The following is a 16,776-nucleotide window of genomic DNA, read 5'->3' on the forward strand; positions in this document are numbered from 1 at the left end:
CATTTTGGAGAACCATTTTATCAATTTATGCTAATGACCAAACAAGCTGTATGTGAGTGCAACAGTAAAAACAGGGCGCTCATGATTCTGAAAAGAACGCTTATAGGGAGGGAGAATGAAATTGCTTCTTGTTGTCATATGTCGCTTCGTAATGAAATCACACACCGATCGAGCAATCGTATACCACCCGATACGTCGTCGATGCTACCCTTGTTTCTCACCTTCTCTAACCCGAACCATTCTGTCATTCACTTAGTTCGTTCCCATATGTCAAATTTCTGAATCCAGCTCGGCAGGCACTTGAAACATGAACACTTTTTTTCTCGGGATGAATTTTTATCCCGTATGTAAGCGATGCTTGCTCTGTAGCACGACGGTAGAAGAGGAAATGTCTCAAAAATAAATCCCATTGAATGGTTTTATTCAATGGGATTTATTTTTAACAAACTCATATTTCGGAATAAAAAAATTGCTTACCTCATTCGCTCGAAGAGGAATTTGGATATCTGGTGAAATTTCGTCAGAGGTATAAAACGCTGCAAACAATAAGCTGAAGGGGGTGAGTTAATCGATCGAGGCTATTCGAACATCGCGTGACAACTTTATCAGAGAATCTTCGTATTTATCCAAGCGAGATGAATACGTAGGCAGCTGCCTTACCGACAGTAAGTAAGCTTGAACTCTCTTTGAACTCTAATCAATGAGGTTCTGGGGAGGAATAACTAACCGGTAGGCGGAATTTCATTATTTTCTCCACCGTGACCCGTGACAGGTTAACAAAAATGGAGGCTTTTTTGTGTTCATTAATTCTCGTAGAAAAATCATTCCCCAATCAGATCCTGAGCGAGTTCGTAAAGTGATTTGGAATCGATTCAACGATCAACTTCGAATTTCAATAAAAACGATTAGAACGTTCGAACGTAACAATGTGAATAACGAAGCAGTTTAAAACAACCGAGAATCGCTGATTTTCAATCAACTAGTTCGCAACGATTAAACTTCGAAAAAAATGAACGCAGCTAAACGAATGAACCCGGAGCAGTGCAACGTCTGATTAACTTTGATTTTTTTCAACAAAAATAATTCGAGCGTTCAAAAGTTTTGCGACATTTTTCGTATTCACGAACGATGCCCTCACCCATGAATTCTTCAGAATTATGATTCCAAAAGTTTGCAGCACAGCACCGCATATCTAGTTTTTTTGAATAATCGTCGTTTCTCAGCATTCGAAGTCAACCTCGATGAAAGATAGTCACTATACAAGTGTAAAGGAAAAAACGTACTACACGGAGATGTTCATATGTTTTGTTTATTTTCTGAAGCCTCTAGTCCCATTTTCTCTGCTCCATCATGATCAAGTTATTTCAACTCTCATTCTCGAGTTATTATCATTTGGGTTGTTCTTGTTGTTTCGAGATATCCCAATATTAAATCGTAGATATTTTATTTCGTAGTATAATCCGCGAACTCTCGTGTCACACTTCGATACATATGAATAAGGAGCGGCTCTCACGGCTCGCCCATTCGTTCTTCTCCTGGTTTCTTTGTTCGGTCAAGTTCGCGGAGCCTCGCTTGGAAGGAAATTTCGGCGTACACGCTTTGGACATGATCAACATCTCTCTTACAATTTTAAGGCCGTCAACTCTCGTCGGCTCAAATTCCATTCGTTAGAATATTCCTGTTTTTTTTTTTTCGTTCATAAACTGACAGACATTGATTTTTTTTAAATTTTTTAAATTTAAAGCGAGAGAAAGTGAAGGATTGTTTTTTTTTTTTTTTTTTTTTTTTGAAGAATCAGCCATATTCGTTTACACGAAATGATTTTTTTCTCGTGCGCGTTTTTTTCGTGATCTTAGGGTGTTTAGTATCGTTACAGAAGTTTTTCTTATTAGGCCTAATCGCGAGACAAACTTTGTTTTATTTTTTTGCTTCTTTTTTTTTCTTCATCATTTGCTTTTGTTTTTAGTTCTTCGTTTTGTTTTCGACCCTACGGAGCAGCTAGTAAGCTACGTAAGATACTGGATTAAAATGTACGTGTTTGTGTATGTGTTTATTAAATTGTAATTTATTAATTTATTCTGTTTTTCAACTTTGTTTGTATTTTGTTATTATTTCGTTGTTTTTCGCGTCCTTGGGCCAGCGTAATTTTCATATCGCAAGAGATTTCGTTTTGTTTGTTTGTTCGATTTCGTTTTTTTTTGCGCGGTACAAGATTTATCACAACAATTTATGAGCTTGAGAAACAAGCGAGAAACTTTGATCGATTTCTCATTTTTTCGATTCACCGATCGATCTTCGTCGGCATAAAATTTAGTTATTATATCTTTGTGCTCGCACAGCAGTGTCAACTTTTCTAATAAAAAACGAAAGCCCAAAGCGATCCTTCTCACAGGTCTTGAATAGTGCCAGCCCAACCCAGAGCTTTTCTTATCCGATCGTAATTACAAACTCGGGCGTACCATTTTTTCCATCGAATTACACTTTTGTTGTCTTTCACTTTTTTTCCTTCTCGAACAATCGTTTTTTCCCTCATTCCAACGGAATTTGCATCGTTGTTGACGCAACGAAATCTCTTTCGTATCTAAAAAGCTTAGAATTTTTCGGTATTCGCTGACTTCGTGAGTCATTTTGAGAGCTTTGGAATTCTGATTCAGGCATCGGAGACAGGGAAACGAATTTCGTTGGACCTCAACGATGCAAACTTCATCGACGTTAACAATGTCAAAAAAAATCTCGGTCTTTGTCTGTCGCCCATAGAAATTTGGATGGCAAATTAGGCTCAAGGTTCGTAACGAATATGATTTGAAAAATGATTTCTTCATTTTCGTTTCATCGATTTAACGACAAAACAGCTGTTCTCGTCAAATCCATGCAATCTTGTTTAAAAACGTGTGTTTGAAAATATACGTTTTTCCAAAACTCTGCCTTTTGTAGTTATCATAATTTGGTGTACGAGTGACCGCAGTGTGCTAGTTTCCTTGAGGAATTAATTTGACATTTTATTGCAATCGTGATTGCACTCGTAATAGGAATTTTATTGAAAATATACTTTTTCCTTTATAATTTTGTGTAATAAGTACGAAAGTGTGCGATGTTTCTCGACTGATAAATTCGAAAGGAATGTAATTCTCCGAGAAACGTCGGTGTGTGTGTGTGTGTGTGTGTGAGTGAGCGTAAAATTTGACGATATTTCGAGCTTGTCGCGCACGCGCACGTACGTTAATTTAAGTAAGGAACAAATATGTGATTGCGCCCGTGTGTGCGCGTCGGTGTGTTGAGGTAAACGCAATAACAATAGTCGAACATCGATAAGAATAAACGAATATAAAACAACATCGGACAAGTGTTTTGTATTGTAATCACAAGCACGATAAACGCAGCTTATGGTTAAATCAATAAAGTTCCGCACGTCGGAAACGTAGTCGAATAAAAAGTGAATGAATTTATAATTATAATTTCTCCCTCATTAATAGCTTTCTCATCAACGACGATTTTTTTTCTTTTAATTTTTAACGTTTTTCGTTTGTTTTTCTTCCTTTTCTCTCTCTCTTTTTTTTTTTGTTTGTTTTACTTCTTATCCTTAGACTACTTAATCAGAGCAGAAAGTGGATTTGGTAAATTATCACAGCTGGCCCCCGGAAAAAAGTATTTAAAGCGAAATCTCGTAAGTCGGATTTTTTACATCGTTTTTTTTTCGCTGGGGGTGGGGGGTTTAGGGGACCTTCGAGAAGTTTCTTTTGCCAATAGTCCCGACTCGACGGATTCCAACATCCCGTCGTCGTTCTTTCGCTCTGTACGCATCGATCAATTATTTCTCTTCTTCTTTCCTTTTTCCGACTTTGTTTTGTTTTGTTTTGTTTTTTTTTCTTTTTTTTTTTTAATAGCTATATGAAATGTAGAAAAAATTATACAAGTAACCTATCTAAGTTATGAGTTGGCTAGAATCCGTGTTAAGCCGATATGGGGCGTCAGGACTTTTCGCGATGATCGTATACGCGTTTGTACCTTTTTTAATCATTTTTGCCTCTTTCAACTCTCTGCTTCTTTCTTTCGTGCATTATTTGTTCTCTCGGAATGCCAATTTTTGGGATTATTCAATATAATTCGTAGAAACAATCTTCCTAACACATTTCAATTGGGAACGTTGTCGAACAAGTTGCGCTGGCGAGGCCTCCACTCGACATGAAAAACAAATGAAGAAAATAAACACGTGCCATTGAAAGATCATGCCTCGACGGATCGAATGGGCAAATGAATTTTCGAGTCTTCAACACTTCTCGGTTGGAATATTATTCGAATTCCAATTTTGTCTTTTCATCGAACATGTTTCTTCAATTTGCTATTTTAAGGGATATCAGACGAAAATTTTTATAAGGTTTCGACGAGGCTCAACCCTTCAATGTATCTCGGGAAATTCGCGACTGGCTCCGCAGTTACTCGTCACATTTTCTTTCCTCCTGCTTTATTCTTATAATTGTTCATACGATAAGTTATAATTAAAAAATCGTTTCGCCTTTCGGCCCGTGAGCGATCGCACCATTGGTACGACGTGAGACAAACGCGTATTATTTTTATTCTCGACTCGTTTGCTTCTTTCGAAAAGATCAATATTCAAAGTATTTTTTCCCACTTTCGCTTTTTTTTCTCATTTTGATTTTATCTAACCAACGTGATATAAAACGAGATACTCAGGAGCACCATGACTCTGGTACAGACGATCGGAGCCAGTCGCTAATCCGCTCATGAAACCTTTGAATTTATTCCCAAAGTAATGAATTTTTCTTCGTTGAGTTAGACACTGAGCCGATCAGCAACGAGACTGGCCTTTGAGAGGATCAGTACGGATCAGTGACCTGCTAGCGCAACCTGAATTTTCTAACTCGAATTCCTCGCGACAACGCTTGATCGATTATGCACAAAAAAAGATTGCAGCCCGCGCAGGACGGTTGGAAAGATGGCTGAAACGTTTGTTCATCTCGATCGAACTCAGGCTGTGGACAAATTTAACTTTCAACATTTTCGCAGCTATCTTGCTAGCACTCACGGTCGCGAGATACCGACTGAACCATACCCTTGAGTACGGAGGATACGACAGTTGTCGTCGGATACTCCTACAGCTCGCTTTTTTCCTGCTCTCCCTTCCAAAACGATTTTTTTTCTCCTGCCAAATATGCTTTTTTTCTTTTCTGTTTTCTTCGGAGTTCGCGTTAACGCAGGAGTCAAAGCAAATCTCATTATTCCCGACGGGCAGGCAGGCAGGCAGGCAGGCAAATGAGGATGGAATCGTGATTTGCGTTTGTAATGACAACAGCAATTTGTTTGACGTTGAAAAATTGAATTTTCTAAAAGCGCACAGTATTCGAACTTTTACAAGCTTCCGTAGCAACGGGGGAGGTAGGAACAGCAGCTTTTTACGGATATTTTTTATAAGGTCACAAATTGACAACACATTGCTCGAATTTGCGTGAAAAATCTTTGGGTTTTCTACATCAATGGCTTTTCTTTTGGTTAGATGCTTTTAATAGGAACGCAATTTAAGATGAGCTAAACGTTGCAACAACTCGTGCGACGGATCAAAATCACTCTTGCTGCTGGTCTATTGGTTTTGTCTACTAAAATCTTTGCTCTTTCGTCATTGAGGTCAAAGCTGCTTAAAACAACGCCGCAATTCGAAGTTCCCAATATTCAATAACAATATTCTCGATTCTCGCTTGAAAACGCTGTTATTTTGTGCTCATTCAAAGCTCGTTCTTCCTAATGACTTTTTTGTACGAGCTTTTGATGCTTTTTCTTCTCTTTCTCGTGCAAAAGAAACTCGATAAAACACCAGAGAAAATAATCTGTTCCGGCTGACAATTGGACGTCTAGCTCGCTAGCATAATTAAGGCAGTTCTCTAATACCGAGCGTCAACATTTCTTTGAACTCTTATAATCGCAGCTTTTTTGGATGGCTCTCTATTTTTTCTGTAACTCGGACATTTTCTCAGAATACTTTGACGGGAGTCGATGAATTGGAACGAATTTTTGATACTTGTGATAAGAATTTCTAGAAAAAAACGAAACCATGCTCCAAGTAGTCGAATTAACCTGTCGACTGGTAATTTTTTTTAGCTCACGTGCCAGAACTGGGACGAGCAGTTTTTTTGTTAAACTTTCTCATCAAATACGCATAGATTTGTTTCTCAGGATTTTCGAGGCTGGAATTTTGAGTAGTTTCACCGATTGCTGGCCCGTTCTTAGATGGAGCACGAGAAGCATTTTTCGTGAAAATTAGTCAAAGTTTCAAATTCGTACGTCTTAAGGGACGCCAGAATCGGCACGACTTTTTGTTTCGTAGGATAAAAAAATGTTGACTCTGATTTTTATGACAGCAATTACGCTCTGCAGTCGTCTGAATTAGCTTGACTTAAAGTTTGATCTGGAACAGTATTGAGCGTGGGGAATGAAAGTAGGAAAGCAATATCGCTGATGAGATATTGAAGAGGTGGCTGGCAAAAAAGTATTGATATTGAACGATTGCGCCAGAAGCAGACTGCCTCTGTGTCTGAAAAGATTCTCGCAAGCCCTCCCGCTAGTTAGATCGGCCAAGCTGATTCATTGATAGCTCAGGGTTTTGCTTGGAGCAATTCAATAGCAGTTATCGTAAAAGAATAAAATTCTAAATCGTTGGCCTACCGACTAGAGTACGGTGGAAGCCGATCGATCGAATCTGCCGTATCCTCGATGAGTATCAAACGTATTTTAAACCCCCAAACCCTTGACTTTTTCGTATTATTTTGTTCTCTTTGTAATTCACTACGGTCGAAGACGTGGGTCAAACAATGAGACGCTCGAGTTCGAAACCGTTGTTCGAGTGGATGACGACGAGTTAATCGTTCTGCTCCGAAGTAACGTCCGTTCCACCGTCGTCACCCTCGTTGCTATCGTTAACCTCTTGCGACTCCGCCTCGTTGGTCCTGTTGTTGTCGCTGGATGCATCAGCAGCCGAATTTTCCTCCGAAGATCCTATTCTACCCTCCGGTTGTTCTTCGATTGGTTCGAGAAGTTCGTCTTCCCTCTCGTAGCCGTTTTCAGCAACCTCGTCGCTCTGGCCGTCCTCCTCTTCGTCTTTCGGTGAATCCGACGGATCCCTTATCGTTTCTTCTCCGTCAAAATCCTCGTTCTCAGCCCTCATCGTGGCGTCTTCGTCGATCTGAAACGCGTCTATCACCCTCTGCTCCACTTTAAGTTGCCTAACCGCGTTCGCCAAATTTTCACGTATTATCGAACAATCCTCGTTCTCCGGCTCCTCCCAATCGTACGGCGTGAACGTTGCCCTTATCGTCGTGTACAGCATCCGGAAACCCAGTTTTCTGTACAGACTCTGACTAGCCTCGTTTTCAGGTCGGATTACCACGAAAGGGTTGTAACCTCGATCGGCAACTGCCTTTGTCAGGTATCTGCGAACAAACGAATCGTACAATTGCAGCATCTTCAGAGCCAACTTTTCACCTACGAAGTCACTCGAAATTCGAACGTGCGGAGTCATAACTGCATGCGATTAATCGCTCGAGTCCACTAGGGAAGTGAATACACTTTGAATCATTCGAACAAAAATAATGTGGCAAGAAACGCATTGAACTATATTCAGCTTCACTCTTTATTATCAACGTAGTTGGTCGTACCAAAGTATTTTTCTATAGAATTTTTGTCAATTCCGAGGAACTTGGCAAGGATACTAACCTTGCAATGACGTAAAAAAATTTGGAAGGATAAAAATTGAACAATTTGAAAATACACGTTTTCAGGCTCTTCTATGACGTAAAAATTTGCATTTTTCAGTCATTCCCTAAGTGCAATCCAAGTTTCTAAGTTTCGACTGAGTTTACTTCCGCACGTGGTTGTCGCGATCAAGCGGTTAGTCAGATAAAAAACTAGAAAGTAGTCTAAAGCGAGGGAAACGGGGCCTCATAAGACGAAGTGAATTACGAGTAAGAAAATCTCCACCGTTGAGAACTACTTTTTAGGACGCCATGCATGTTTGATAAAACGATTGAAAATGAATCTCTAGTAAAATTATTATGAATATTGGTTTTCCACAAGCCGCAAGAAGCGGATTCAGAAGGCGTGAACTCCGAAATCTCCTTGAATTCAACACAAGACCCGAAGGAACACGGAGTCTCGGTCAACCCACCTTGCTAATCGCGTGCCGTAACCCTTTCTCCGGTACTCCGGTCTCGTTTGCATCGAGAACATGGCGCCGTAATAGGATTGTATCATCCACGCAGCGAGGCTGCCGTCAGCGAAAACACCAGCAGCTGGTAGAGTTCTGATTAAACGAAGAAACAGCTCGTGACATTCCATGTCATTGGCCGGATACAATTCGTGAATTCCCTCGGCGTGCTCAGCCTTCAATGGCAATACTTGAACGTCGGACTCCCCGTCGCTCGTGTCCTCCTCAACTTGTATCGTGTTCTCCGGTTCCTCACACGCCCAAACATCGCCGAGTACCTGCTCGACGTTTCCCGTACCCTCGTAAAGCTTTACCAGTTCATTCGCGATGTCGCAATGAACGAAATTTATGTACAACGGCTTTGTCCAGTCAATCAGAATGTCCTCGTCCCGCAGAAGTTGCAGCAAGTCCAAGCGGTCTCCGGGACAGAAAACTCCGAAGCTCTCGTATTGTAATCCATGAGGCTGTTGACCGTAACACAACATTTTTAGTTTTCTTGCTTAATACCAAATCATTGAAATAATAAAACTAAGGCCGAGGGTTTTGGGTAATTTCGCACTGAGGAAAACATTTTTTTATCGACACAAACTAGGCGAGCAACAAAATGTTTTCAAGTCCAAATATTAGAGAAATATTGAAACAAGTTATGAGTCGCAATGAATTAATTGATCGGAATAATTGCCATTGAAGCCATTCGATAATCGGTATTAAAACGAATATGTAGTCAAGCGAATAAAGAATATGCACGAGCACATAAATAATGGCAAACGTTCGAACAAAGTCATTTGACTTCGGTGCTTTTTTCATTCGCCAGAAATTTTCATGTTTCAGTTGAGTAAACCAAATCATTTGACATTCTACAAAGTGGATTTAGTCGAAGCACAAAATTTTTCTTCTCAGTGTTGGTAAAAACGCCTCGGAGCATCGATTTTTTGTAAATACTCAAATATGGAATGCCTTTTTTCGAAAAGCAATTGAACTGTATTTTGTCGGAGTATAAAAAAGTCATTGGAGTTAGAAACTTTGCCACGAGATCGATAAAATCCTCCAGGAAGTGGAGGAAAACAACCGTCACTCGGGGGAATACTCACGGAGAGTGTCATCCCCGGAAAATGAAGGCAGATCGGGACTTCCGGCCAGCCGTCAGCCACGTAAAAGGAAAACTCCCAAACTTTATCTCGCATGTAGGTCAGGAGCGTTTGCTGGAACTGAAAGAAATGAAAAATGAAAATTTCCATAAAATTTATCGCGAGATACAGGTCGAAAGTAAATAAAGACAAGCCCCGCCACAGTCGCCTTCGAAAGTTATTTCTCTCATGAAAATTTGAAAACTCGGATCCAAATCCACCAAATTTTTCAGCCCAAATATCTCGGGTACGAAAAAGTGAATATTTAAAAAAAAATTCCACGTTGTTGAGTGGAAGGATTTTGAATAAATAATCAAGTAGAAAAATTCTGTGGCAGGAAACCCTCGACGAGCAAAACTATAAAAATTTCTTCCTGCGCTGGCTCCTCGTGCCGCCTCATTATTGCGTGACAAGGCGATGCATGCTGAAAGCCTGTATCACCGAATGACAAAACGACTAGGACAACCATGAACGGAACGAGAGACTCGAGACAAACGCCGAAAATATCGTTCGTTTGATGAAAAGGAAAATGTGTTGGTTCCAATTCGGCTGGAGCATAAATTTCCTAGAAAATAAGAGTCGTCAGTTCGGTCACGAGATGTAATTTCTTTTAAAACGAAAACAACAGAACCGTCATCTAATTGGGAGCCCGATTAGTCGTTTATACACCTTTGACAAATGTCAATAGAAAGCACTTGCTCATGGTGTTGAAGGAAAAAAATATAAAAATGAAAAAAGGCTCTTCCAGATGAGAATGTCGAGGTCGGCCACTGCGGCGATTCGCGCAAACGACTCGTCGCCAGTTCGCGCACGTGCGACCTTGACCCCCCCTTGACTCTCCGTAGTGCAATTCGGTTTTCTACACGGGTAGTACTCCCGGCTATATACCCGCTGATTTACGGATATACGACCACCTCGCATCGGAGCCACGGTTGATGCCATTCCCGAGCTCCTTCCACACACAAATGCATCGAGGACGAGCCGAGGAATCGGATTCTTCTATTGCCACCGAATGTTTGTCTCCGATGAGACTTTTGCTATCCATTCGTCTGCCGCAGCGGAGAGCCTCCCAATTCGAATGCTCATAAAATCCGGATTTCGACGAAGCAATAGTGTCGATCCCACAGCAATGGAATTTAGACGAAATTATGTGAAAGGATAAATGGATTTTGGGGCTTCGAGATAGAAACGACGTGGGAAAAACGGTTTTGGAAATAACGAGCTAGGAATGCTCGAGTGACTCTAACGCGACGACGGAACATTTCGCGATGCAATCACGACACAAGGCTGGTTTTCCCAAAAATTGTACTATTTAGGGGTTGAAAATTGTAACACTCGAAAAGCACATAAAATGACGAGCTAACGGAGCACTTCGGTTTTCAATTTTCCCGAAACAAAAAGCACGTTAATTGTAGCCCATAAAAAGGTTTATTTTCGTCTACAGTTAATTCGTTTTTGAGACCGTGCTTTCGAAGGGTTTCAAAAAAATAGTAAATCCCTACGAGTTAAGGAGTTTAGGTACAGAAGCCAAAATATTAAGAAATTGATCAAATTTGGTGATAATGTTCTTCAACATCACGTGCGAAAACACAAATTTTTTCAAAATTTTCTTCTACTTAGTTATCGAGTAATTACGCATTAAAGCAGATTTCTTATGCCCGGAATGTATACCTATATATATGGAAATGCTATGCTTATACACGTAAACTTTAGTGATCAATTACTCGATAACTGTGTAGAAGAAAAATCTTAAAAAATTTGTATTGTCAAATTTGGCACTAAAGAATATGTTCACCAAATTTTATAAAATTCTAAACTTTTTGAAATTTTTTATGTTTTTAGCATGGTTTAGCATGGCAACATTGTATCGCCTGTACCGAAACTCCTTAATGGAAAATGCAGCGAAAGTTTGCGCCGGGAGTTTGCGGAGTTGAGAAAATAAAAATGGATGATTGACGCGATGCTACCGATTCTTGTATTCCTGCCAATAATCCTGCGCGTCGAGCATCGAGTTTGAACGCTTTGAAAAATCGCTCGACGATCTCGTCACTGTCAAAACACCCTCGATGGCCTCAAGTGAGAGCATTTGCTCGCCAAAGTTTGCGTGTCGAAATGTAGTTGCGTTCCCGTTAAACGCGCGACCTTGACCGTGACCCTTCCGCAACTGCAGTGTGCTGTCCTCAGTTCAGGGACATTCACAAGCACTATTGCGGAATTGAGGCTCACGCGCTACCAGCCGACTTGGAATCTGCGACGCGAGTCGCACCGTTGCGCCGAAAGCCTTTTCTTCCTTCTCGGGGTCGACGCGGTGCGTGGTCTCTCGTTGTCTCTCGATGCTTCAAAAACGAGGACGCTGAAAAGTCGGCAACGTTGGAGTCCAACGAAGCGAAGGAAAAAAAGATTTTTAATTCCCCAATTTTTCTATTTCACGAATAATCGGTGCAGCTTGAAAACCTACAAATTTCAAATTCGACAGCGAACGAAATTGGAGATTCACTCGAGTTATTAGAATTTTTTTACATCATTCCGTTGGACTTGAGCGCCATTGAAAAGCGTTCGTAAGAACGAATTCCGAGGCAACGATTGCCCCGCAATTCCTTCATTTCTCCCAAGCCTCGAAACTCCGATTTTCGGTGGGAAAAACTCCCCTTTTTTTCCATTCCGATCGCGTTGCCGGAACATTGGTGGAATAAAAATATGTTCGAAGCCTCCGTCCGGTGTACGAAAAATGCCTGACCGTCGTTTGATCCTCGGGCGGCTTTTTACGCTCCGCAAACGTCTGCGTTTTAGATTGTAAGAAAACGGGAGGATTGGCGCACCTTAAGAGACTCCGGCAAGTATCCGGTAAGAATGTTCAAACATTCAGGGAGTTCTTCATCGGCCAGCAATCGGAAGTTCCGGCCCCGTTCCACTGCCTCGGGGCACTCCATCCTGAAACTAATGAAAGATACGCGCGTTCAGTTTCTGGTGCGTGCGATTATTTTTCCGGCTTTCACCACGTCGCTTTTCCCAGTAAATTTTCATTGACATTGAAAACGTCATCGATCCGGCCCGTAATTAAATCGAATCGGACTGCAGTGAGCGATATAAAGATGAGAAAAGAGTTTAGCTGTGTCAATGAAAATTTGCTCGACCCGCAATTACTTCAACGACCGAATAGGTTGGACAAGAAATTTTGTCGAGGTCAAAGAGGCCATTGGATCAAACGCTTTTTCTATTCGGTCAAACAAATCGATTTTGAGCTAAGAAAAAAATGGATTTTTATGGATTTTCGAGTGCCGCGGAAGTGAAAAGTAAACGAGCGAATTTTTTTTCGCTGGAATACTGAAAAACGTATATCGCTCGCGATAAATTGTCCTGTCAGAAAAAAATCATGCAGAAACGCATGCTAATGTGCATTCATTGATCTGCTTGACCCGATCCGAGTGGCCGCGAAAGCCCGACTAAGGTTTCTAATATGTAGACACACAGTCGGTATATTATCGAAAAGATAAAGACTGACGCGACACAGCGAGTCGAGGCTTGGACTCGAAAGCGTCGGGTTTCATCAATTATTGTACAATAAACATGCGACATAAGCGTATTTCGTTGAATCAACATTATTCGATGCTACTGAGAATAAAATATCGGGGATTAGAGTCGGGGTAGAGACTTGATAAATTTATGAGAGCGAGTTTCCTCCCAAAGCCTCTTTACGAAAGCTGTTTGAAATTTTTTTAGTTTTTTTTTTGTATTCAATAAAAAATCAAAATTCTCAATTTTTCGCTCAAACATTTGTTCAACTTTCAATATTTAATTTTCGAAAAATATAAATTTTCAATATATCGCTTAAAAATATAAATATTTCGAATATAAAGTTATCGAAAACATTGCAAAATCTGTTTCTTCGTTAATTAAATAATTATGGCAGTTCGGAGGATATTGAAAATTCTCGTATTTTTTATTCGTTATTTTTATAAATTTTCGGATTAAACTGTTTTTAATGCTGGAACAAGCGCATCGGCTGAACCAACGGAAGTCCGATTTTCTGAGAAAAAATATTCGACTCGAAAAAATGTCTGGTACGAAGGGCGATAATTCGTCGATTTGATCGAACGATCGATACCATCCGATCGTCCGTCCCCGTTCAACGAAATCGAATTCGGTAGCTCGGTGATGAATTTTGGGTCCCCGGGGCCGTCAGTGCTGACGAAATCTTCGGAACACTTTTCAAGGTACTTTTCAAAAATACTTTGAGTCGATTTATTCGTTTCTCACCTTCCGATAAACTTTTCAAAGATATTCAGGACGAAGCACTCTTGTACGTTGTGCGGAATAGGGTACAAAGATTATTCAAAAACTGCATTTTTCCGTCTAGTTTTCATTGGTTTTTATCGTATGACGTAACATTTAGATCCCCATTGAAAATACGAAAGCCGGTAGTTTTAAATTAAATTGTTATTCGTGCACAAATTTCAAATTTCTTTCATGACAGTTGGTGCCGAAGCTCATGCTCGTTGGAAATGAATCGTCTCATTTTTTCGAACATTTGATAACATAATTAATAGCTCGCGGAGGGAGAAGTAAAATTTTTAAATAAAACCGAACCGAATAGAAATTACCGAAACGTAACGATGAAAATTTGAGAGAGTTTCCGTTACGAAGTTTCACGAAGTCTGGCGCTAGTTTAGGGCACTTTCCGTTGCGAAACTGCGCGTGCAACTAAACGAGATTCTACAGCTACACCACCGCATCCCCGCGGCGCAATATATATTTCCGAGCGGACACTTTTTGCCTCACAAATTTTCCCTCTCCCTTCTCCCTTCTCCCCCCCCCCGCCTCCTCGATCGTCGCTCATTTTTAGCCGCAGTAAAACAGAATAAAATGCGTAATTAAGTAAAATGGTAAAGGAAATAGTGAGGCGTCGGATCGGTTTTGCAGGAAACCGTGAGAACACGATAACCTGCGACGCGCGCGCTAAACCGATGCGCAGGCCAATGATACAAACAAGCTCATAAAAATAATTAGAATTTTCTCATTGTTCGATAATAATTTAAATAGCGGGATGCTGCATATCCCCGTCACTCGTTCAATCGTTTCTCCTCATCCGTCAATCTCTCCGGGCGTAAAAAAAAACTCCCTAGATAAACCCACGACAAAGGGGTGGCGATTTTAGCAGGCACGAAAAATCGTGAAACACGCGAGATAAAAATAACAGCGAACGCAGCTAAAAAAGCGGGTAAAATGCTTGCGAGTTAATTTTTCGAGCCGTACGCAATTTAACCATATAATTAAAGAAAAAAACTTCGAAATATTGATTTACCTCAACGAGTCGGTGGGAGAGAACCGATGAAAACGCCGTACTCCCGTGCCTCTTACTCCGTCTCTGTCTCTCTTATCGTTCTTCCGTTGAAAAGAACGTGAAGAAGGGGGGGGGGGGGCGGGAAGGAGGGGAGGGGGAGTGTTTTCCGTTCGGACGTGTTTAGGTCCGGCAAACTGCTTCAGCCTTGCGCCACAATAACATATGATCACCTTTCCGTTACAAAGACTACAGTATCAGCGTAACTCGTTTTTTCGTCCAGTTTCTTTCAGCGCGAACGAAAGCTTCGGAGTAATAAAGAGAGGGCGGGGGGAGGGGGAGGAGGAGGAGGGAGAGGTGGCGGATTCGGCCGGGCAAAGGAGCGGAGGAAGGGGTGAACTTAGATTCACCCTGGCGGACAGGTGTTTCTTCCAAATATAGCGTTTCTTTCTATCTTACCCTCTGACATATTTCACGAGATAAAAAAATATGTATATATATTCGTTATTTATATGTATATGTATATATGGATGTACATATATTGCACTATCTTGAGGTTTGGTCTTCACTCCCTGAATTTGCGCGTCCTACGTGTGCCCGTTGTGTGTTGTCTTCGAACGTGTCTCTCTTGTGTATGTGCGCGCGCGCGTGTCAGTGTACGTGTCAGTGTTATGTGTGTGTATGTGTTTGCTAAGTGTGCGCGCGCGCGCAAGCAAACGTGTGTGTGTTAAACGTAGCACGCCACGAGACAGAGTGCGGATTTGACATAAAACGTCGGTCACTCGTGTTGTCCGCTGTCGCCAAGGGGTTATTTCGACGGAGGCACCCGCCCTCGTTGCCCCCAGAACCCGCACTGGCACCCCCGCGGACAACCTCTTCTCTGTCCACCGCCGTACAGTCCACCGCCGCTCCAGCTAACTCGCGACTGCGTAGTCTTAGTCGTCCCCCTGATTCCTCGCTTCCTCCCTTTCACCGCAGTCTCGTCCTTTTCTCACTCCTTCCTACGGCTTTGCTGCATCGCTTTTTTCATTTCCATAGACACACTCGCCTCTCCTCAGGCGCACCGTACGCGCCGTTCGTAGCGTGGTTCGGTATCGCAACCGGGCCACAACCCTCCGATAATGCGAAAAACATCCCCTTCTTTTACTCGCCTCTCGACTACAAAAACTCCCAAACACCCTCTAGCGAATTCGCTACGCACTTACCGACGCTCAGCTTCCTCTCGGTGACGCGCTTGTCTCTACTGTGCGACTGTTCTAAATTTTTCGCTTTCCCTACTATATTATTTTGATTGCACATCAACAATGTCATTTATTTTACAATTGTATTTCTACTTTCACACAGCTTATCGTTCGACGTTGTCCAAATTTGGACGGAAATCAATTGTTTTTTATGCAACGAGTGACATTTTCATGGTAAAATTGCACTTAATTTTAAGTCCGCCAATATATCTTTGAAAAATATAATCCTCCGGAACGAGACTCTTTGACAAATTGGTGCGGAACTTACGATGTATTTTTCTGGCGTAACCATAAATCTTAAGGAGAAAAATGTCCTAATATCCTTCCAAATTCAAAACTCATAGAGATTCAGAAGCGAATGTGAGATTAAAAATAATTCTATAACTATAGATTCGGTTCGGTAAACGATCATTTTGTTCGAGGGCTACTATTATAGCGGAGTCGAATGTTTTAATTTTTGGTTCACCTGTATCCAAATTCATATCGTTCGCATCGCTCGTCACGTGCTTCTCGAAAAGCATGCTCAAAGTCATCAGGGTTTTTTCAAGTTCATCAAAATACGCGAGGGCCCAACAGTGAAAAAAACTGTTTGTAACCTGAGATAAGCGTGTGATCGAGCACTAGATAACGAGCGGGCATTTACCAACAGGGCGAATAGTCACGCGAATCTAATAACGTGTGCTCATAACCATTTGACCTTTATGTACGATATCCTTGTTACACACCTCAATATTGTAAAGGGAACGATTTTGCGCAGACGTGTACTCAACTTATAGCTTTATTGAATACCTCATAGACGTTTTTATTATGCGGCAAAGCTCAAACTTTGCAGGTTCATAATGCATACTGTAATGGTATACTTAAATTGAACTGATGAAGCGCACACCTCTGTTCAGGGTGCGCCCTGATGACGTGGAG

The 16,776-nt window shown here is 41.3% G+C and overlaps 1 protein-coding gene across 3 annotated transcripts; it reads right to left on the bottom strand.

Annotated features, from left to right (window-relative positions):
• Nucleotides 1-1,291: 1,291 nt before the first annotated feature.
• Nucleotides 1,292-15,482, bottom strand: LOC122406972 (uncharacterized). Of its 3 annotated transcripts, none has more exons than XM_043412853.1 (5): nucleotides 14,642-15,482; nucleotides 12,159-12,276; nucleotides 9,304-9,420; nucleotides 8,174-8,676; nucleotides 1,292-7,439 (listed from the first exon to the last, which is right to left on the bottom strand). In XM_043412853.1, exons 2-5 carry the CDS (start codon nucleotides 12,267-12,269, stop codon nucleotides 6,869-6,871), a joined length of 1,302 nt encoding a protein of 433 aa, XP_043268788.1. In that variant the 5' UTR covers nucleotides 12,270-12,276; nucleotides 14,642-15,482; the 3' UTR covers nucleotides 1,292-6,868. The 3 variants fall into 3 exon arrangements, with proteins under 3 accessions (XP_043268788.1, XP_043268791.1, XP_043268790.1); XM_043412856.1 differs by lacking the exon at nucleotides 14,642-15,482 and adding an exon at nucleotides 13,941-14,045; XM_043412855.1 differs by lacking the exon at nucleotides 14,642-15,482 and adding an exon at nucleotides 13,597-14,029.
• Nucleotides 15,483-16,776: the final 1,294 nt, after the last annotated feature.

Source organism: Venturia canescens, chromosome 2 (assembly GCF_019457755.1).
Source record: "Venturia canescens isolate UGA chromosome 2, ASM1945775v1, whole genome shotgun sequence".
NCBI lineage: Eukaryota > Metazoa > Arthropoda > Insecta > Hymenoptera > Ichneumonidae > Venturia > Venturia canescens.